General features: G+C 57.6%; 10 protein-coding genes across 10 annotated transcripts; 3 read left to right on the top strand and 7 right to left on the bottom strand.

Annotated features, from left to right (window-relative positions):
- Positions 1-281: 281 nt before the first annotated feature.
- Positions 282-1,971, bottom strand: L226DRAFT_608753 (insert subdomain of RNA polymerase alpha subunit). The gene is made up of 8 exons (XM_067685969.1): positions 1,798-1,971; positions 1,618-1,725; positions 1,372-1,535; positions 1,163-1,313; positions 1,013-1,112; positions 826-953; positions 644-755; positions 282-589 (listed from the first exon to the last, which is right to left on the bottom strand). The coding sequence occupies exons 1-8, from the start codon at positions 1,954-1,956 to the stop codon at positions 396-398; spliced, it is 1,116 nt and encodes a 371-aa protein (XP_067540305.1). The 5' UTR covers positions 1,957-1,971; the 3' UTR covers positions 282-395.
- Positions 1,972-2,049: 78 nt separating this feature from the next.
- On the bottom strand, positions 2,050-4,767 carry L226DRAFT_529938 (bifunctional 6-phosphofructo-2-kinase/fructose-2,6-bisphosphate 2-phosphatase). Its single transcript, XM_067679722.1, has 14 exons — positions 4,468-4,767; positions 4,314-4,405; positions 4,222-4,265; positions 4,112-4,171; positions 4,034-4,054; positions 3,926-3,978; positions 3,726-3,868; positions 3,647-3,674; positions 3,243-3,594; positions 3,057-3,185; positions 2,869-2,997; positions 2,751-2,811; positions 2,610-2,701; positions 2,050-2,548 (listed from the first exon to the last, which is right to left on the bottom strand). Exons 1-14 carry the CDS (start codon positions 4,668-4,670, stop codon positions 2,315-2,317), a joined length of 1,641 nt encoding a protein of 546 aa, XP_067540304.1. The 5' UTR covers positions 4,671-4,767; the 3' UTR covers positions 2,050-2,314.
- Positions 4,768-4,860: 93 nt separating this feature from the next.
- L226DRAFT_566309 (uncharacterized protein) lies at positions 4,861-5,581 on the top strand (the record flags this gene model as incomplete). The annotated part of the gene is made up of 2 exons (XM_067683899.1): positions 4,861-5,275; positions 5,325-5,581. The coding sequence occupies 2 exons, from the start codon at positions 4,861-4,863 to the stop codon at positions 5,579-5,581; spliced, it is 672 nt and encodes a 223-aa protein (XP_067540303.1).
- Positions 5,536-6,852, bottom strand: L226DRAFT_529935 (uncharacterized protein). The gene is made up of 4 exons (XM_067679721.1): positions 6,586-6,852; positions 6,473-6,528; positions 6,205-6,402; positions 5,536-6,143 (listed from the first exon to the last, which is right to left on the bottom strand). Exons 1-4 carry the CDS (start codon positions 6,668-6,670, stop codon positions 5,853-5,855), a joined length of 630 nt encoding a protein of 209 aa, XP_067540302.1. The 5' UTR covers positions 6,671-6,852; the 3' UTR covers positions 5,536-5,852.
- Positions 6,853-7,192: 340 nt separating this feature from the next.
- On the bottom strand, positions 7,193-8,688 carry L226DRAFT_542599 (uncharacterized protein; the record flags this gene model as incomplete). The annotated part of the gene is made up of 6 exons (XM_067682136.1): positions 7,193-7,485; positions 7,542-8,196; positions 8,249-8,348; positions 8,418-8,480; positions 8,540-8,611; positions 8,675-8,688. 6 exons carry the CDS (start codon positions 8,686-8,688, stop codon positions 7,193-7,195), a joined length of 1,197 nt encoding a protein of 398 aa, XP_067540301.1.
- A 289-nt stretch (positions 8,689-8,977) lies between these two features.
- Positions 8,978-10,511, bottom strand: L226DRAFT_542598 (carbon-nitrogen hydrolase; the record flags this gene model as incomplete). Its single annotated transcript, XM_067682135.1, has 12 exons — positions 8,978-9,069; positions 9,128-9,183; positions 9,239-9,267; positions 9,321-9,390; positions 9,443-9,521; positions 9,575-9,649; positions 9,705-9,753; positions 9,807-9,877; positions 9,939-10,007; positions 10,063-10,222; positions 10,279-10,367; positions 10,430-10,511. 12 exons carry the CDS (start codon positions 10,509-10,511, stop codon positions 8,978-8,980), a joined length of 921 nt encoding a protein of 306 aa, XP_067540300.1.
- Positions 10,512-10,817: 306 nt separating this feature from the next.
- Positions 10,818-12,381, top strand: L226DRAFT_529933 (uncharacterized protein). The gene is made up of 3 exons (XM_067679720.1): positions 10,818-10,846; positions 10,913-12,010; positions 12,066-12,381. The coding sequence occupies exons 2-3, from the start codon at positions 10,934-10,936 to the stop codon at positions 12,195-12,197; spliced, it is 1,209 nt and encodes a 402-aa protein (XP_067540299.1). The 5' UTR covers positions 10,818-10,846; positions 10,913-10,933; the 3' UTR covers positions 12,198-12,381.
- L226DRAFT_529932 (UMP-CMP kinase) lies at positions 12,192-13,806 on the bottom strand. The gene is made up of 6 exons (XM_067679719.1): positions 13,283-13,806; positions 13,170-13,226; positions 12,869-13,110; positions 12,686-12,812; positions 12,560-12,624; positions 12,192-12,506 (listed from the first exon to the last, which is right to left on the bottom strand). Exons 1-6 carry the CDS (start codon positions 13,443-13,445, stop codon positions 12,408-12,410), a joined length of 753 nt encoding a protein of 250 aa, XP_067540298.1. The 5' UTR covers positions 13,446-13,806; the 3' UTR covers positions 12,192-12,407.
- On the top strand, positions 13,775-15,900 carry L226DRAFT_529931 (uncharacterized protein). The gene is made up of 6 exons (XM_067679718.1): positions 13,775-13,912; positions 13,968-14,080; positions 14,131-14,306; positions 14,382-14,742; positions 15,027-15,137; positions 15,459-15,900. Exons 1-6 carry the CDS (start codon positions 13,796-13,798, stop codon positions 15,691-15,693), a joined length of 1,113 nt encoding a protein of 370 aa, XP_067540297.1. The 5' UTR covers positions 13,775-13,795; the 3' UTR covers positions 15,694-15,900.
- A 658-nt stretch (positions 15,901-16,558) lies between these two features.
- Positions 16,559-19,433, bottom strand: L226DRAFT_178781 (uncharacterized protein). Its single transcript, XM_067672695.1, has 7 exons — positions 19,252-19,433; positions 19,146-19,190; positions 17,896-19,085; positions 17,634-17,839; positions 17,523-17,582; positions 17,224-17,467; positions 16,559-17,172 (listed from the first exon to the last, which is right to left on the bottom strand). The coding sequence occupies exons 1-7, from the start codon at positions 19,314-19,316 to the stop codon at positions 16,682-16,684; spliced, it is 2,301 nt and encodes a 766-aa protein (XP_067540296.1). The 5' UTR covers positions 19,317-19,433; the 3' UTR covers positions 16,559-16,681.
- Positions 19,434-19,769: the final 336 nt, after the last annotated feature.

Below are 19,769 nucleotides of genomic sequence, written 5' to 3'. Positions count from 1 at the left end.
CTTCTGAGTCTCATATTTATGCTCCCCGTACTCGCCATGCCATAAGCAGGTATATATCCCTATCCGTCTTGCGAAACATGCGACGCTTTGCAGAAAATACTCAGATCCTGAGAGGAAGGGCGAGAAGACGCATTGAATCGCCTTAGCGGTGATAATTGACCATACCAGCCTGACCCGATTCACTGTGTCCTGATGGAAAGCGGATGCGCATATTTCCACACGGGCTTTTATCCGTAATGAATAGGAACATCCCTACCCAATCAGCGCGGACGGGATCACGTACCGTTACATGGCCAATCTCAGCGAATGCGACTCGACAACGAATCAGTTCACCAAGAACATAATACAGCATGATATACTCAATAGGTGCATCCAATGCTCTACACCGGAAGAAACTACGCTCCATCCATCTCAACATCCCCATCCGCATCAGGCCCTGAGCTCGCTGCTGGTGCGGCCCCCAAGTCATGCGAGTCCGCGAGCAATGCTTCCGCCGCCTCCCGGATCGACGCAATCTTCCCACGCATGACTTTGATGGCCTCCGGGAAAAGTGACTCGGGGGTGTATGGACCCTCAGACTCCACGCTAACTATGTTTTGTGTCAATGCCTATGAGGATAGACGAGCCAGGGGAAGATACTCACAGATGAACCAGTCACGTATCCGCTTGAGCTCGACGCAGCCCTCAAACTCCTTGTGCCGCAGCACTTCGCGCGACATCGTCTCCTTTCGGAGGTGCCGGTCGTCAATAGACACCTGCCAGTGCGGTAGATAGTCAGCCAAGTACTTTCTAACCCAGAAGGGAAAGCGGAAGTGTACCACGCACCTGCCCATCTGGAGAGACCTTGACAACACCCGAGCTGAAACAAGACGCGAACTTCTGCGCGAGATGTGGTGGCACAGGTTTTGAGGGGTTGAGGAGGATGAGCGGGTGCAGCCGATATGTGGCGGTCGCTACATAGGGCGGCTCGTTAGCGTGCGGTATTGCGTGACTGCGGATGGAGAATACGAACCTACTGGGCTCCATTTTGCGTGCTCCTTACCAACACCCTTGATAGCATGCAGCTCCATCTCGATGGTCTGCCCTGGACGAAGTTTTGCAATGACGATGTCCTAGGAGGATGATTGAGCACAAAAAAGGCATAGCAGAGGAGGATGCTGACCTTATTCGTAGCGGCAGGTGGGTTGCTGGCAAAGACAGACTCCTGCTCGCCCTGTGGAACCCATTCCAGGTCGCCGCTCCTAACGTACTCGTTGATGTACTGTGGGCCATCTTTGGACGCCTTTTTGATACGTTCACATGTCACGTTCAGACTGCAACGGACGGTACGATGAGTGAGGAACATAACCAGAGTCACAGAACTGGTCGCACCGGAAGACGAGCGTGTTCCGGTCGAGGGGAATGTCTTGACGGAACTCGAATAGACGTGGGTCCACGTTGAGCGGAATGAGGCCTAGTCGGTGCGATAGAATCTCATCGTGAATAACGGAGGTGTTGTTGAACACGAAGACATCTTCTATTGCTATTGTGGGGACCTGACGAGGATGTCAATTCAAGTCAGTTGAAGGTCTCTTGACTTGACCGGGGTGGGGACGTCCTGAGTTCACCAAGACTCACCTCCGAGAGCATAATCCTCCGGAACGCATTCGCTATGGACGCATCCACCCCCACCAAATCAAACTCAACAGATCGTTGAGATAGCCTTTTGACGGAGACCTTCAGGTTCTGCAGACAAGTTCCAGTATCAAAACTTGCACTCTCTAAAGTTACGGACGGACGGACGGTCCGAGCGCGCACCTCCTTGAATTTGGCGAGATTCCAGCTGTGGTCCTCTCCAGGGTAGTGGCCTGGAAATTCCGTGCTTGCAACATCAGAGACACGTTCTGCATGTACGCCGACATGACGTCGGGGGTTGAAGACAGAGGCCGGTAGGTGGGAAGAGGAAGAGGACGCCATTCTCGAGCTCGCGCGGTGCGCGCGCTGCAAATTATCGGCTGGAAAGTTAGACTTACCAGGGCGCTTGTTTGTCACAATACTCGATTACTTATTAGCTTACTATCTATTACCTAGGTAGGTACAACGCTCCGAACAGGGTAGTCAATCCGTATGTCTATTGATACACTCATTTGCTTGAGGTCTGCGTTGTATATCTAGTACATGGCTTCCGATGTCTACTTGCTATTGCTCATAATACCGTCATCGTGAAAGTACTATGCGGGGTTCTGGTGTAGATGATTCACTGAAATGAGGGGTGCTTTGGACCTCCTGTACCGCTGTCACAATGCGAGAGAGAAATAGATCAGAGGCGTAAGAATCACGCATCCTGAGTATAGTACTCGCGGCCTGTCTTCGGGACCACGGCCGCCACGGGGCCCTTGGGCTTCGGGCGGTGCGTGTCGACAGCCCCGATGGGGAGGGTATAGCGCTCCTCATCACAACCGTATGCCTTCGGCGTAAGTTTGATGACGGTGTGCAGAGGGATCTTGATGTATGGCAGGTCAGCTTGAGGGAGGTCATGGAAGTAGGCATAGAGACAGCGCAAAATGGCCTAGGGAGAGAGGTCAATGGCTGATCATGACGAGGCGGGGAGACGACGAGGAGAAGCGTACCTGGTGCCCAATAATGAGGATGTTCTCTTGCCGCTCGAGCTCCATGATAACGGGCTCGAGGCGAACGACGACGTCGCGGTAAGACTCACCACCTGCGTGGCTATTAGCAAAAGACAAAAGGCCCTTGTAGGAATTACGTGCCTCGATAGCGGTAGTTGAACTTATCTTCGTCGCGGTTTGCAAAGTCCTCAGGGTATGCCTCCTACAGGTTGTTCAGTCTGTAAATGGTTCCTGGTTACGACAATCGCCTCCGACGGACCTCAATTTCCTCGTATGTCATGCCATCGCATACACCCGCGTCCAGCTCATCGAGTGACTTCCATGTGAGCTTGGGGTATGGGAGATATTGAGCAGTCTGGATCGTGCGTTGTAGGGTCGACGTCCAGACCTGAGGTCCCAGTCTGACATCAGCATTATATTAGCATGCTTGTCGCGCCGCATACGCACGGTCAGAGGAGCATCGCCGATGTTATCTGTGATGAGCTGGGGCAACGCGCTCGCGTAGCGCATACCGCGTTCTGACAATGGTGAGTCCCCACCAATCTTGCCTTCGACGTTGAATTGACTCTCCCCATGCTACACATTGACCAAAGGTTAGCGAGCACTTCTTCCATATCGGCCGCAATGGCATACCCTGGAGAAGAATATACTACGCGGCTTGAGGTGCAAGTTCATGAGATAGAACGCGATGCGAGATTGCAGGTAACCGTGGATATGGCAAAGCGTGACCTGGCTCCCGACGTTCTTGATCCGCAAGTATGACAGGTGCGGCTCAGTGATCGTCTCGTAAACGGCCTCGTACTCGCGGATGCGCCGCTCGAAGTCCAACTTAGCCTTCTCGCGCGACATATCCTTGTAGTCCGGATCCCCGGAAGAAACCTTGAGGGCGACGTTGGCAGCAATGATCGCAGGGTCGTCGCAGACAGACTCGAGGAAGATCACGACTAGTCCAGGTTCACGCGATACGCGCTCCAAGATTTTCTGCCTGTTATCATAAATTTAGCGTGACTTCATAAATTGGCGCAATGGGAATATACCTGCGACTTCGTGTGCTATTTGTTGCATCTGTGACCTCTGTTAGCGTTTCGTATGGGTATTGGATGTCATACGACTTGCCATGAATGCCAACGTTTCCCCCCTCCTTCAGCCACTGGATCAGCATATCAAGGCTGTCGTTCGCGAGCTGATCTCGCAACTTCGTGGCCTCGACATTGTCATGACTGAAATACGACGCCGTGTGGTCTTCACGTTTGCCGCTTCTGTAACGTTCCGACAACATGAGAAGGTTAGATGATTGACTAGGGGCAAATGCGTACTGCTGTGCCCTTTGCCTAGCACGCGAGCGACGCAATTGTCCGACGTTGAACACCTAATCACAAGAAGGTGAGGTGGACACGCTGCGGGAGAGACAAGATGCTTCGTACCTTCACGTCGTATTCCAGCCACTATACGCGCGAGTTCGCAATTATTGTACGGCAACGAGGGTAACGACGGACACAGACCTTGAGGTACCGCATGAGTTTGTTACTCAAATACGACTTCCCTCTTGCAGGCAATCCGACCTGCGATCGTGTTGATATCATGGCTAATATGTTGGTGATCACAAACATACCATAGCAAGGACTATCTTGGCCTCCGAGTAGTCGGGTTTCGCAACTTCGGGGTTTTAGCGGGCAAACATCTGCAGGACAGATCACGACATACCCTTCCCTCCGATGCCGACAACAGATCGCGGAGGAGTGGAAGCTTGGGACATGATTCTGCTAGCAGCATTGGATTGGTCGAACTGCTTGAGCCTTTGATGGACACCTCGTGAGGATTCAGGAGACACCGGTAAGTATCAGGCTGCGTAGCGTACATTGGACCCCCTGCACCAAACACTGCGGGTGGCCCTGGTGAGCCAACTGGGACGGGGACATCAAGATCGCGCGAGACGGTGATTGAGATGTTCGCTTCGTTCTCGTCCGCAGACATATCCTTCAAGACGCCGTCCACCGCGGCGAGCTCGCGGTCAGTGAACGGCGCCAGGACCTTCTTGTCTGGGGTATCGGTAGCAGACATCGCAGTTCTGTTCGGGCTGGTAGGGCGGGATGTGTGGTGGGAGTTCGGAGGAGGAGTGCAAGATGTCTGGCCAAGCCGGAATGTGGCTCCGAGCACATCGCGGGGCTGGCCATACAGTGCACGCGCGCTGGTGGCTGAGACCGCGTCGACCCCGCGACGCTGCGGAGCGCGCGACTTGCTCCGTCCCACCATGTCCCAAGCCTCCCTCTCGTCGTCCATCTCGACCCAGGGCTTCCACTTCACGGTCTCGACGACTGTCAACGTCGCGTCATGGCAAGAGTCCGGACAGTGTTCGCTCCACGTCCTTCACGACCTCGACCCGCATGTCTACGCGGATCAGTATGAACTCGCACAACGCCCCGGCTATACGTCTGCCCTCTGGGGTTCGTCTGACCTCGAGCGGCCTGTCTCTGCTGTTGACCAAGCTGGTTCTGTACTTCTGTTGACTGCCGACTCGTCCCATCTCTTCCCCGGACAGGCCGCGAATATTACCCTCGAGGTGCCGTTGCATGCACGCTATGGGAGGCCCGTGGCCGGTGCGCAGGACGCCTACCACATGATTGAGCTGAAGAGACCCGTTGGATTCTTCGCCTGTTCACTGGACCGTACGTTGTCTTATTTAGTGCCATGGGCTGGTGCTCACCGTCGTCCCAGATGTTACCCCAGTCCCGGATGCTTTGCGACAGTATACGTCACTCTCAGGGTGGCCCTCCCTGTCACTGTCACTTATTCCCGACACCTCTCCAAGAGCAGGTCTTAAGATGGTCGTCCCGGTGGGCAAGCTCGATGATCTACCATGGGTAGATGTTGGCACTGCTGCCGTCATGATCACCATGTTCTTCTACCTACTGGTCGCATCCATACGGACAGCACGGAGACTGTTCAGTAAACCTTCCATGAAGACAGATTGATAACAGCCAAAGCAAGAGTCAGTACTATACGCAACGAGGACAGGTCTACTGTAGTGCTGATATAGATCGTCGAAACCAATGTCCAGACTGAGTGCCACGATCGCCGTGATGCTGTGGGATGGATGGATATGCGTTGTCTCGTGCGCGTGAAGAGGTCGTGAAGCATGTCCATCGCGCGAAACGCGTCTCTCCTTCCCCCGCAAACCTCGCAATACCCCCCAACGTCCTCCTCGTCATCCATCGTAGTCGTCCAACATGTCTGCGGGACTCATCATGTGATGACGCACCGTCGCTGCTTCACTATCTTCCCCCACTTCCCCCGCATGCTCTCCTTGAGCGCGAGGTCGAACACCTGCTTCACGTTGTCGCCTGTCTTCGCTGAGCACTCGATGTACTTCGCGCCGATCTCCCGTGCAACCATGGCCCCCTGCTCTGTTGTGACTGGGACCTGCCCTTGCGCACTTAGCATCCGCCGTGTTTGCTCGTCTCTCCGAAGATCTGTCTTTGTTGCGACGAGGATGAGCGGTACGCCTTCGCAGAAATGCGCGACTTCAGGATACCACTAGGAGACGAGGACGCGTTCAGCGCGATATACAATAGGATGCGTCGGGAAGGATGCTCACCTTGTCCTGGACGTTCGCGAGACTGACGGGGAAGTCCACGGAGAAGACGATGAGGATAACATTGCTTTCTGGGTAGCTTAGCGGTCGTAGACGGTCGTATTCCTCCTGTCCTGCTGTGTCCCATAGTGCGAGTTCGACGAGCTTGCCATCAAAGTTGACTAGGGTTACGTAGTTCTCGAATACAGTTGGGATGTACGCCTTTGAACGCGATCATGTCAAGCTTGTATCCCGGCGGACGAACGAGGGGCTCAGAGCATGTCGTACACACCTCAGGGAAGCGATTCTCGGCGTAGACGATGAGCAGACACGTCTTGCCGCAGCCACCTTCATAGATTTATCCATTAGGGCGGTCCGGATTGTACGTGGAGTGTGAACGCATACCGTCGCCGACTACGACGAGCTTTCGCTTGACATCTGGCCTGCGCGGGGGTCCTGAGGACTCGCTAGGGTTGTACGGGGTAGCCATCGCGTCCGGGGAGGGAGAGTGGGAGAGTGGTTGATGTCAAGGAGGTCGAAGTCGCGCACAAATACTAGACTCAAGGGCCCGTCCTTTGAGGAGCCGTGTCAAAGAGCAAGCAAGCAGTGGTTGGCAGATAGCAACAAGCGATAACAAAGGAGAAGGAGGGGGACGTCGCGGGGAAGAGGGAGGGTAGTGGCGGTTCGGCTCGCGGTTGGGTCGCGCTGTCTCGTTGGTGTCGCTGCTCACGTGGTTCGCGCGTTCCCTGACACGATCGACGGCAGACTGAGCAGAAGGCGCGTCGTCCCACCACGATACGAGACTTTCAAGAAGAAAACCTATGATGCTATAGAACAGTGTAGTGTCACATAGAGTCTAGCGGATCGATGCTACTAGGCGACGTATACTACGGATGACGTGCAAGAAGAGTGCGATAGACAATGCAACAGCAATCGACAAACAACAGCCTCGGCCCTCTATCCGTACACAGACAAAGTCCATCCACAATCTACTACTGCTCGGCGTCCTGGACTACTGGTTTGCGCACTGCACGCGTGGCTGGTCCTCGTCCTCGTCCATCGCGTCGTCGGCATTGGCACGCTCGCGCTGCCTCTGGTCGACCTCGTCCATCTCGACCTCCTCCAGGTGAATACTTGGCGGGAACTTCTCGACAGGGTTGCGTGGTGGGAGCACTTGCTCGAGAAGGGGGATAAGCTCGGGGTTGATGTGATCGGGGAATTTGATAGATATCCTGACGAACAGGTCTCCTGGCTCGTGGTGTCGTTGTGAGGGCATGCCCTGCCCGCGGATGACCTTGAGGTCGTCTACAAAGGATGCACATAAGATTGCTGGAAACTATCGGAGAGTGAAATAGACGTACCGTGCTTAAGAACCTCGCCTGGTGCGATGTTGACGATGAGTGCCCGGTCGTCGAGATGTTTGATCGCGAATTGACCACCGCCCAGCGCCGTGAGGAGGTCGACTTCCTGCTCGTAGAACAGGTCGTTGTCCTGCCGCTTGAATCGCTCGTGCGGCTTCTCCTCAATGACAATGATAACATCTCCTGGGGTGACGCCCGGCGCCTGGTCGCTCTCCCCGCGGAAGTTGATAGTCTGGCCACCGCGCATGCCCTTGTCGATGTGCACCTCGAGCATCTTCTTCTCCGAGACAACCTTGCGGCCGTTGCACGTCTTGCACTTGTCCTTCTGGTTAATGATCTCGCCCGTGCCGTTGCAGTCGTCGCACGGCGACTGGAGCTGCTGAATCATCGGACCCATCTGGCGCAGCGTAACCTTGATACCGCGTCCCGAGCACGTCGTGCATTGCCGCACTGCGCCTTCCTTCCCGCCCTTGCCATTGCACTTCGTACAGATGACATTCCGTGTGAGCGCAAGCTTCGTCGTCTTGCCCTTGTAGAGGTCCTCGAGCGTGACGTGTACGCGGTGTACGAGGTCTTTTGTCTTGCGCGGGCCTGGTGAGCGCGAGGGACCACCACCGAAGAATCCTCCTCCGCCGAACAGTTGGCTGAAGAGATCCTGAGTGACCATCAGGATGGTGAGTCACAACTGTCAGAACAAAGAGACGTACCTGTGGATCCATGCCACCCATGCCACCCGCATCGCTGAGCCCTGCCTCTCCGCGTGCATCGTACAAACTTCGCTTCTGGGGGTCGGAGAGGACTTCGTATCTGGATGTTTTGAGTTCGTGCAAGTAAGTATTTCCGCGCGTAAGCTTGCGCTAGCAATGGATGACGTACGCGTGGGTCACTTCTTTGAAGAGTTCTGGGTCACCGCCCTTGTCTGGATGCAGCCGTAGCGCCCTGAAACGTCACGGGTGAGTACAATGTTCTGGCCGCCATTGAGCTATGAGAGAACGGACTTTTTGCGATATGCCTTCTTGAGGTCTGATTCTGAAGCGTCGGGCGAGACCTCGAGGAGATCGTAGTACTTGCTGTGGCGAGATCAAATTTTGTCAATCAATAGACACGGGACGCGTCCGTATAGTTGTACATACGTTTCCTTGACCATGGTGGGATCGGAAACAAGCAGAGAAGAAAGGGAAGATAGATGGGAGGGTGGAGACGAGAGAACGAGGAAAAGCAGAGCAAGGCGTCCGCGGCGAGAGTGATTAAAGGCAGTCCGCCTGTGGAAGGCAGTCGAATCTCCTCGAAGCTTCGCGACACTGCTCTCCCTTTTTAGGGAGCTTTGTCCGCATATGGCAAGGCGCGCACGGCGTTCGCTCTCTAATCCTACGACGCGCTCGGTCTCTGCACTACGGTACACGCCCTAGGTACTGCGAGAACGACACTGCTGCAGCCTACACGCCCTTCGACACGTCTGGGTACACATCGAACCGCCGCTGCGTCGTGACTGGAATGCCCGCTCGTGCCTCCTCGAACACCTTCGGATCTGCCATGTGCTCCGTCAGCTCCCCCAACGTTCGAGAAACATACGCGTCCAGACTCACCGATGTGCGCGTAGACGATGTCCTCTTGTTCCTCCGTCCCGGCGATCACCTTGCCCCTGCGCGACGCGCGCTTCAGTCTATCGAGCGTCGAGCACGGAGGGAGAGGCTTACATAGGATCTACAACCATTGAGTGTCCCCACTGTGGTGGCATGTCAGCATCGGGATCTTAGTCAAGCATTCCGCACTACTTACAGCATGGTAGCTCTGTTGCAGGTCTCGCGCTGGGCTGCACATCGAGAAATATACTTGGTTGTCGACAGCACTGGGAGATGTGGACAGTCAGAGTAGTCTCGCACAAGACGCGAGGTGCTTACCGTGCACGCTGCAAGAGCTCCCAGTGGAGAGGGCCCGTGGTTGTGTTGAAGGCAGCAGGGTATATGAGAACATGACATCCTGTAGCAGTACCAATCAGTCATGCGTCCCGCCGCATCAAGGTGTTCGGAGACCTTGTCGGGCACTGATCATCGCGAGCTCTGGGAAGCGGACGTCGTAGCAGATGCCGAGACCAATGCGAGCAAAGTCTGCGATTTCAATGTCAGAAAAGGGCACGCAATCTGCGCGTTGCTGAGTACTGACCGGTGTCAAACTTGTTGAGAGTTTTCCCTGGACTCAAAACTTGGCTCTCCTGAAACATGGTGAGGTCAGTTACGTCGGATGCGTTACGCTGTGCTGACTCGCCTTGAACGTGATCTTGCCGGGGATGTCGATGTCGAACAAATGCACCTTCCTATGGATAGCAACGAGCTCCCCTACAGTTGCCAGAGGGAATCTCAGTGAGAGTCGTCGTGAAAGCGATGCGGAAACTCTAACCCTTCGGGCTGTATGCAGTTGCGGTGTTGTAGAACTTGCCAGTATCCGCCTCACGTTCTGGTATAGATCCTACCAAGAAGACGATGTCAATTCGCCCGTGCTTTCACTGCATCAAATAACGCGCCTCCAATAAGCCAGACGCCTTCCTCCTTGGCCGCAGCGGAGAGCATCTTGACGGACTCGCTCTCGGACGCATCGACGTCATACGGCTGCCCCGGGGTGTACCCGATAGTCTCCGCGTACACCGGAAAGTGGACATGTCCATAGAGCGAGTTGAAGCATTCCTGTCACACGGTCGTTCTGAGACATGCACCCGATCCCAGGAAGCACCATTACTCACGGGCAGAACTATGAGATCAGGCTTGGGCTTCGCGCCCCCGTCGCCGCTTGCAGCTTTCTTGATCATTTCGCGTGCGTGCCTCAAGTTCGCTAAAGCCAAGTCGACGCGTGGGCAAGTATGCAACCGGGCGAACTGGACGAAGCTCACGCACCAGCCTTGTCTGTGCCGACCCCACCGAGCTGGATAAGTGCGAGGTTGAACGGCTTGAAGGTGGGCGCGGCGGTGGTCGACATGGTGCGTGGTAGGAAGGATGTGCGAGGAAGCGACCTGATGAATGAGCGGGAGACAAGGCGGAGCATACGAGAAAGCGTGCAGATAGCACGGCGGACGCTGTGAAGCTTGGGACGACGGAGCCCCGGACCTGTTGGGATCGATAGACGAGGGGGACTCAAGGGAGGAGATAAGATAAGATGCGCCGACCTAATGGAGTCTTGCCTGCGGAAGGCACGATCGTATCTGAGATGACGTGATCGAGATAGAGATCCTGGCGATCTGGGGAAGGCCCTCCATCGATGCGATCTCCTCTCTTGTCTCAGGCTCTCTTCCGTCTTCCGCCAAGTACGCACAGGTGCGTTCGCATGGTGTTCGCATATACCATGCTTGTCTCCGTGGATTGATCTAAATCCTGCAACAGACAGCATCCGCACACGGATCCATGCCTCTCCTCGTCGTGTACAACCCAGTCTCAGGAGACGGCTCCGGCGGCGCCCTCTTCAAGGAGCATGTCCTGCCCCTGCTCAAGGAGAAGAACGTCACCCCGGACCGTGTTGAGGAGACGACAGCTCCGGGCCATGCAGGCACCCTCGTTGCAGACTTCCTCGCCACTGTCCCCGACGGCACCGACGCGGTCTCCGTCATCCTTGGCTCTGGCGATGGAACCCTCCACGAGCTCATCAACGCCCTCAACAGTCTGCCCAGCAGCAAGCCTCTCCCGCGCATCAACCTCGCTCTCGTCCCTTGCGGGACCGCCAACGCCCTCTATGCCTCCCTATTTCCCCCAACCCCGGACGACGACCCCGTCCAGTCCAGGCTCAAGTCCGTCAACGCCTTCCTATCCTCATCGCCCCACACAGTCCCCCTCAATCTCGCCGTGACCGTCCTCTCCGGCGGCCCCGGCGGGCAGTCGAAGCCTCGGCAGGTGTCCATCTCCGCCGTGGTGGCCTCCACTGCGCTGCACGCGTCCATCCTGCACGACTCTGAGGCGCTGCGCGCGTCCGACCCGAGCATGGAGCGCTTCAAGACCGCCGCGATGCAGAACATCACCCGCTGGTACGCCGCGTCCGTCAAGCTCTTCCCGCGCGAGGGCGCCGGCTTCGTCGAGGTGTTTGACCCCGCCGCGCAGGCGTTTGTCCCGCACGAGGCGAGCACGGAGGACGACCCGATCGTTGACCTGGCGGGCCCGTTTGCGTACTTTCTCTCGACGGTGAACGTGGATCGGCTCGAGCCCAAGTTCAGGATTGCCCCCAGGGGACGGGACGTGCTCGCCCCGGAGGGGAAGAGCGCGGCGCTGGATGTGGTCATAGTGAGGCCGATGCGGGACCCGAGCTACGAAATGGAGTCGGAGGAGGCAAGGGCGAAGTTTGCGGGGAAGGCCGGCGCCGTGCTCGGGGCTGCGTACCAGGACGGGGCGCACGTCAACTTGAGGTACGACGAGATTGGGAAGATCGTGGCAGAAGGTACGGGTCCGACAGTGGTCGAGTATATTCGTTGCGGCGGATGGGAATGGGAACCGGTGAGCACCCCCGGCATACCTCTTGTGGATCACGCAACTCATACATGTTCGTCAGGATGACATCGACGAACGTGCGCACTTTGTCTGCGCGGATGGAGACATCCTCACTATACCCAGCGGGGGTAAGGCGAAGTGCACGGCCGCGACGCCCATGAGCGACAACACTGGTTTCGCACTGTACGCTTGAGGGCATAGAGTATCTGAGTTAAAGATGTAGCCGGATACCACTGTACGTTACACACGGACCTGGATTGGGGCCGATCTGGAGACACACTGAGTATACCCATGTCTGTATCATGCTCGCACCATTGTGTTGTTACTGTCAATATACATGTAGATTCATGCCGTACTTCATCTATTGTCGCTCGGGTATGTAGATCGTCCTCGTGTGTAGTGCTTATGCGGTGATATTGCGCCCAACCTCGCCGGCGAAGACCTTGGCGACAATCTCCTTGGCCTTCTGGTGCACCTCCTCGATGGTCGCGGTCGCGTCGATCTGCGGTGGGATCAGTCGAGGAAGGATCAATCAAGTAGGAAATGGGTACATACAGTCGCAACCTTGCCCTCCTTGCTGTAGTGCTCGATCACAGGCATGGTCTGCTCCTTGTAGACACCTGGCGGACGTGAAGTCTATGAGGGCTGACATTCGCGGCTGGATGAACGGTGAACACGCACGGAAGCGCTTCTTGATGCTCTCCACGTTGTCATCCTCGCGGCCACTGGTCTTGGCACGCTCAAGGAGACGCTTGGACATCTCTTCCTCGGTTGTAGTAAAGAAGAGTACCATGGTGGACTGGCAGACCTGGAAGGAGGGGATCAGAGGCGAGCATGGGCGACGCGAAACGGAAGTGGACGTACATCCTCGTCAAACTTGAGAGCCTGGTCCATCTTGCGAGGGAAACCGTCGATGAGGAAGCGGCCCTTGCCGTCCTGCCATCCCTCGCCGTCGCGCTTCTCGGCGAGGGCGGCGCGCATGGCGTTCTCGAGGAGCTTGATGGTGACTTCCATGGGCACGATCTGCCCCTCGCGGATGTATTTGCGGATCATCTCGCCATACTGGGAGCCCTCGCGGTCTTGCTCCGCGCGGAGCAGGTCGCCCGCTAGGCGAGGCGGGGAGATTGAGGACCGCGCGGAGAACTAGCGGCGGGGCTGGACGTACCGGAGAGGTGGCAGAAGCCGAAGTCCTTGACGAGGTTCGCGCACTGAGTGCCCTTGCCTGATCCGCGGGGGTGAACTTCAGTTGTTCGCACTGCTGGGTTTGGGCTTGCTTACCGGCGCCTGGGCCTCCGAGGACGAAGAACACGGTCACCTTGGACTTGTCAAAGACTGGCGTGTTTTGATGTGATGCATCGGGCGCAGAGGACTCGGCCTCGTTGTGATGGTGGTGGTGGGGGATGTGGAGGGCGTCGGCGATCTTGTCAATGATGGCAGGCATGAGGAGCGGGACGGCGGGTGTGCTCAAACTTGATCCTTATCCTTGTGGCGAGGGGGGACGAGGGGATGGTCGACCTGGCGGGGCTGGGCAGAGGCGGGGTAGGTGGCCTGTCTGTATCTGAGCGTTGCGTAGAATGCGACGAAGGAGAGGGCAGAGATGCCGATGAACAGCAACGGGTTTGGGTGCTTCTTGGGCGGAGCCATCGACAGCGTCCTGCACTTGCAGGTCCCGGCGTCTGCGCCAAAAGGCCTGTTTGGCGCTGTTGTCTAACACGCGCACGTGCTCCACGCGTCCTGCTCTCCTGCCGTGCCATTCTCCCTCTCTGCTCTCGCCACTGCCTGCTGCTAGCCATGGACGTCCGCCACTCGCACGGAACAGAAGTCTTCGTTGTCCGCGCATGCTACGAAGACGACGCTGCCGACCTCATCGCCATCGGGGGCGCGCACTCCGTCGAGGTCATCCTCCTCGTATGTCTCCTCCCTCTCCGTCCCGTTCGGACCACTCAGCCCCAACCATGCCCAGTCAGATTCCTCCTCCAGGACAATCGCAAGCTTTCACATCGGCTCCCGCGTCACCGCCATAGCGTGGTCCTCACGCGTCAGCTCTCCCTCGCGCACAGATGATTGGTCAATAGAGTACGCTCACCTCCCCTCGCGCCCGAGAACTCGTCCTGACCCGTGACCAGAATCGCAGTCGCCGGCGCAGACTTCAGCTTGTATCTCCTTTCAAAATCGGCGTCTTCCGAGGAAGAGGTCTTTCCATTCGGAGGAGGTCTTAGTGGCCACCACGGCAAGGTCAACGACATGTCCTTTTGCGGTGGCCGGAGCGAAGACAGCTCCCGCTATGTTGCAACCGTCTCCGGTGCGTTTACTTCCTCCATTTATCCTAATCAAGGCCATCCTTTCATCTGCCAACCCGTTGACGCGCTCCCGGTAGACGACAAGATGCTCATGGTCTGGGACCTCCATCCCATTCTCGATATTGCTTCCCCACCCTCTCCCGGCGCAAGTCCCCCTGCGCGTCCACAACCTACCGCATATGTCATCAACTTCCCCCATCCGCTCACAAGCGTGAACTCGCACCCATCCACCAGCAAGGAACTCTTGGTGGCCGATTGCCGCGGCTCCATCTTCCTCACCGACTGGCGCTCAGATCCAGATGAGAATGGGCAAGATTCCTGGCGCAACTCGGCCGTGGTCGAGCTGGTCGAACCCCGTGCGCTAGCGGACGCTGCCTCCGGACTATCAAACAAGTGGTCCGGGTCCGTGGCATGGCGCCGCGACTCTACAGCCGAAATGTGAGTCCAACCCTGACGCGTATCCTAACCCCCGCCCGGAACCGGGCTCGGAGACAGTGCGCCCCCCAGAGAGGTTCAAGGCCCGCGAGTCCTTGGCGCGCTGCGCCATCTCGCAGGGACGCAGGAACATCGGCCACAGGCTGTTCCTGCAGGCAGCCCGCGCCGTGGTCCGTCGTGCGTTGCCCGGCCACGGACCACGGTGTCTGCTGCCGCTGTCTGCGCTGTCTTCTAGCCCGGCTTGGCTCGTGAGCACCTTCCCACTGACCGCTCTGTGTCCGATACAGCGTGGGTGCCGCCTATGGTTCGAAATTCGCCCTGTGGGATATGGGCAACCTCTACGGCGGCAAACCGTACATGACCGGCACAAGCTTTGCCGAAGGCGGACATTTGTTCAGGTACGTACACTTCCTCTGCGCTGTGGTGATGGACGCTGTGGCGGGCGGATGCGCATGCATGCCGGACTGTTGTGCAGTTGCGGTTCCCCAACCTTGTCGAGCTGCTGCCAACTCGCGGGATCGGTCCCGACCCCGTGCTGCTCTCCGTCAACCAAGGTTCGCGCTGCATGACAGCCAGCCACACGCACCTTGCATGCACGTTCGCCCATCACTACGCGCCAGGGCCCCATCGCTCGCAATCGCCGCAGCGCCATCCGCTGACCCTTCCTTCCGTGCGCGCGCTGCAACTCACATCGCATGCTTCCGCTTCCGCTTCGACAGGTGGTGCCCGACGTACCCCGACTACTTTGCCGTCTCGACGAGCAGCCCCGCCCAGGGCGCGGTCGTCCACGTCCACAACGTCACGTACACGCACGCGCAGCCCACCGCGTTCCAGGTCGCACCGCGCCCGCTGCACGTGCGCTCGTTCGACTTTGTCGCGACGCAGGGCATCCCGCGCATCGCCGCCGCCGTCGGCCGCGAGGTCGTCGTGTTCTACATCGGCGTCGATACGTGATTCGTAAGTAGTCAATTGTGACTTGTGCGGTGGTTCTGTTTCTGTGTGTAGGCGCTTCACATATGTACCGTTACGTTTGGACTTGGGGTGGCGGTGGCGTAATCGCGCTTGGGACAAATCGTGAATCGTGACGCGGGATCATCGAGGTCGCGATGCAAAATGCAGGAAATATTAGGGTGGCGTATCGCGTCGCGACGGTTACCCGGCACCGTCTTGGATGTGTATCCGTAAGTTAACGTGGTCCGTGGATAAAAGCGTGCACGCAAAGTTGCCTTGCGGCCTGATACGCGCGGCCCAACACGGCTCACTTGGCCCACAACAACCCACAACTTTACAAGCAGGCATCAGGCAAGATTGTATGGACGGTCGTCGGTAACGTAAGTCGTAGTGCGCGGCCCCGGCGCAGCGTGGGTCGCCGGTGCAGTGCCATGATCCCGAGGACCCGAGTGTTGTTTGTCGTGTTGTGGAGAGCGGGGATCAAGCTTCAACGTGATGATGCCTGGCGAACCGTGATGCCAACAGGGCCGGCTATGCTGCGCGCACGCCAATGGCCATGCTCGATATGCTTATACTGGTAGCTCTCAACAAGGGACGGGGGACGAGGGACAACGATATCAACGTGATAATGTACATGGAAGATCTGAATAGCTGGGGGGACGGTGCTATGGGCGACGACGGCAGAGCGATAGACAAGGGCAATATACTGAGAGCGAGGCGTATGTATGGACAGGGGAGCGGGTAGCGGAGCGCAGGAGTCTGACATAGGCATAGCGGTTAAGGCGGCGGTGACAACGGGCGGACGAACATGGCGCAGCGGGTGAGACGGGGCGGGGAAGAAGGGGGACAGCGATGGGGGCGGCGTGTGCGCGATATTACATTCGTATAATTATTCAGCTCGAGAAGAGGGGACCTGTCCGACCGGAGACGCAGGAAAGTTCCAAGAAACGAGACGAGACGCGACGAGCACAGCGAGCGCATGCCCACGGACTCACCGAGAGCCGTCGAAGCCATTCGCAAACGACTGCATCGGCGGGAGGGTGGGGCGGCCATGCTCGTGCGTGCCGTACGTTTGCATCGGAGGCTGGTCGCGATAAGAGCCAGCGTGCCCGTACCCAAACTCGGACACGGCGCTGCCCATGTAGCCACCAGGAGCGGCAGAAGGGGTGCCGTTCGTGCGCGAGAAGAAGGCCTCGCCCGCAGACCCGACCTCGTTGAGCATGTACTCAAAATAGTCGTGATCTGACTCGCTCATCGGCTGGAGGGCGCCGTACGAGGACATGCCGCGGCCAGTCATGTTCTGCGATGGGCCGACAGGGTATCCGCTGTGAGCCGACGACGGGAAGTGCTGCATTCCCTGCGATGAGGAGCCGGGAATCGTCAGCGGAGCGAGCTGTGGGTGCTGAGCGGGGTCTCGGGACAACGGATACTGGTGCATCGAGGGCATGGACATTCCCACTGAGGAGCGAAGCGGGGGAAGGCCTTTTCGTCGAATGTCAACTTGGGTTACGCTAAAGTCAATCATAAGCTTACCTCCTGCGAACGAAGACGGCACGCCCTCCTGTCTGTAACCATTCTGGTCTGCATGGTGGCGTGCGCGTTCCTGATCCATCGACACAAGGCGGCGGAGGAAGCGAGCGTGGTATGCAGCCGAGTCGACTGCCGACCCAGTTACGTGACCAGCACCCTCATATGCGTCTGCAGCCTTGTTGACGATGCTGTAGATTTCCTCAGCGCTCATGCCCAGCTGAACGATCGCGCTGGGGTTGCGGAGAAGCTACGGCAGACAGATGTCAGTGCCGCCAGTCATGGGTGTATGCAGGGAAACTCACCCTCAAGAGTACGATGGCCGCATATGCAGACATCACAGTGATGGACTCCTGACCGTATCGCTTGAATGCAATCAGTATCACATCGTGCCCACAACCGGGTGTGCAACCTACCAGAACATGCGTGCCCGCAAAGTCTTTCGACACAATCGACAAATTAGTACGCGCGCTCTTGAAGCACTGACGGACTGCTTCGGAGCTGGAAGGCGAACGACTTCCCATCTCAATCTTTGAGTTGAGTCCAAACGTGTTCAGGAACAGTCGAACGTGAGACTGGAAGAAGAGCAGGAAGGAGACATGGAAGGGATCTGCTAGTGGGGCTAGAAAGGCAAAGTCAGAATCATCATTGCCATGAACCGCAAGCAAGTGCACTCACACTTGCGCATCTCCATGTCCCAGACGTTGATCCATTCGTCGAGTTCCGCGTTCAACTTGACCAACTCGCTCTCGACCAAGGTCGTGCGGTTATGATTGTACATGGCGTCCGTGGCACGAGAACCAATGAGGCGAAGGTGAGTAAAGGCAGCGACAATGACGTCCTCTGGACGCGTCTCACGACGAAGAGGACCTTCTTCGTGCCAACTGCGACACCGCTGGACGAGGTCGTCTTCTTGGAGCATCCACGCGTTGCCGGTTTGCATGCTGAGGGAGCGGTCGTGGACGAAGAGGACGAGGTAGGTGCGCTCTTTGTTGCGGCGCTCGAGCATCTGAAGCTCCGTCTCGTGCATTTGCCGCGACTGGCGATTAAGGCGAAGAGCAATGGCCATGCGGGAGGCCATGCCGATGTAGTACCACGTCTTCTTCTCACCAGCCTCCTTCCAGTAGGTCATGCAGGCGAAGGCCTGGACGATCTCAACGCTCTCCTGCATCTCGGAGAAGGTGTAGACACACCATTGGTCAGCGAGTTGCTTGACCGCAGGGTATGATGCGGGGCGGAAGAATTTGCAGATGGCCATGAGCATGGTGGTGAACAAGAAGGGCGACCGGGAGCGGACATAGCTCGGCGAGTGAAGGGCGGGATCGAACAAGTTGATGAACGGGTTTAGACGAAGGAAGAAGAGGTCAAAGAACGTCGCTACCTCCTCCTCGGGGATGATGCCAGCGGAGACGGGGTCCTTGAGGGCGTTTGGGAAGAGGTTGGAGGAGGGTTTGGGGAGAGGAGAGGCCTGGGAACGGGTGGGGCTCTGGGAAGGCTGTTTGTGCGGAATGTGGGACGAGCGGTCGGTGGGGCTGCCGTGGGGAGGAGTGTGCTCTGCGGGTTCCTTGTTCATGACAATGTCCAGGAAGGAGGAGCGCTGTGCTGTGCGAATGAGACTGGCGGGATAGAGAGCGCCCTCGTCAGGACGATCTTCCTCGTCTTCGTCCATCTGATCGTCATCAGACTGGTGGCCGGAGTGGGAGCCATTGCCGGAGGGACCAGGATAGGAGGGGCCGCTGGAAGGACTTTCCTGACCAAAAGGGGGGGCGGAGGATGAGGGCTGGGAGACTGCGTTGGCGGGCTGCTTTGCTTTTGCATTGTTGAGGCCCTTTTCGAGGCGCCGGAGCATCTTGGATGCCTCGGAGAGTCTGATGGTAGGAGGAGATACAGGTGAACAATGAACGGGAAGAAGATGAGAGAGGACCTACTTTGAACCGGGTTTACGGCCACGACGGTGCTTCTCGAATATGCATCTGACGGGGTGGGTCAGAGGATGAGCAGGGGGGGCTGTGGTAGATGGGGGAGGGCACTCACTCGGCACCGGACCTTTGGCAGCGTTGGCAGCGTTTTGTGCCATCTTCTGCACCGACGCATTTCATCTGAGGGGGACGTTGAGGGGAGGAGTAGAAGAAAGGCAGAGGGGGGATACGTGCCTTTGCCTGCCTGCAGACGGTGCAGGCGCGGGCCCCTCTGACGACGGGAGTCTTGGTGCTGGATAGAGAAAAGAAGTGAAGTTATGGACTGGTGGAACGGTGGAGAAGGGGAGAAACGGACGGAGGATTGGCGGAGACGGGTTGGGGATCCATGTTGATAGCGCCAGGGGAGAGACGGCGACTAGGTTGAAGAGCGAGGATGATTGGAGCGGGGGAAGAGGAACGATGAGGACGAGGAGCTGGAAGACGGTGAGCAGGGAGCGAGGGCGGAGACGGACGGGGGGAGAGATGCGGTGCACGCGGGGGAGGGGGGACGGGGGAGGAAGAGGGGGAGGGCGGCGGGGGAGGGAGGAAGGAGGAGGGTTAAGATGGGAAAGGGAGCGAGGGAGAGGGACGTGA

The sequence above is a fragment of the Lentinus tigrinus genome (genome assembly GCF_003813185.1).
Source record: "Lentinus tigrinus ALCF2SS1-7 unplaced genomic scaffold L226scaffold_3, whole genome shotgun sequence".
In the NCBI taxonomy this organism is placed as follows: Eukaryota; Fungi; Basidiomycota; class Agaricomycetes; order Polyporales; family Polyporaceae; genus Lentinus; species Lentinus tigrinus.
Note: the sequence above shows the minus strand (reverse complement) of the source record. Positions and strands in the feature narration are given on the sequence as shown.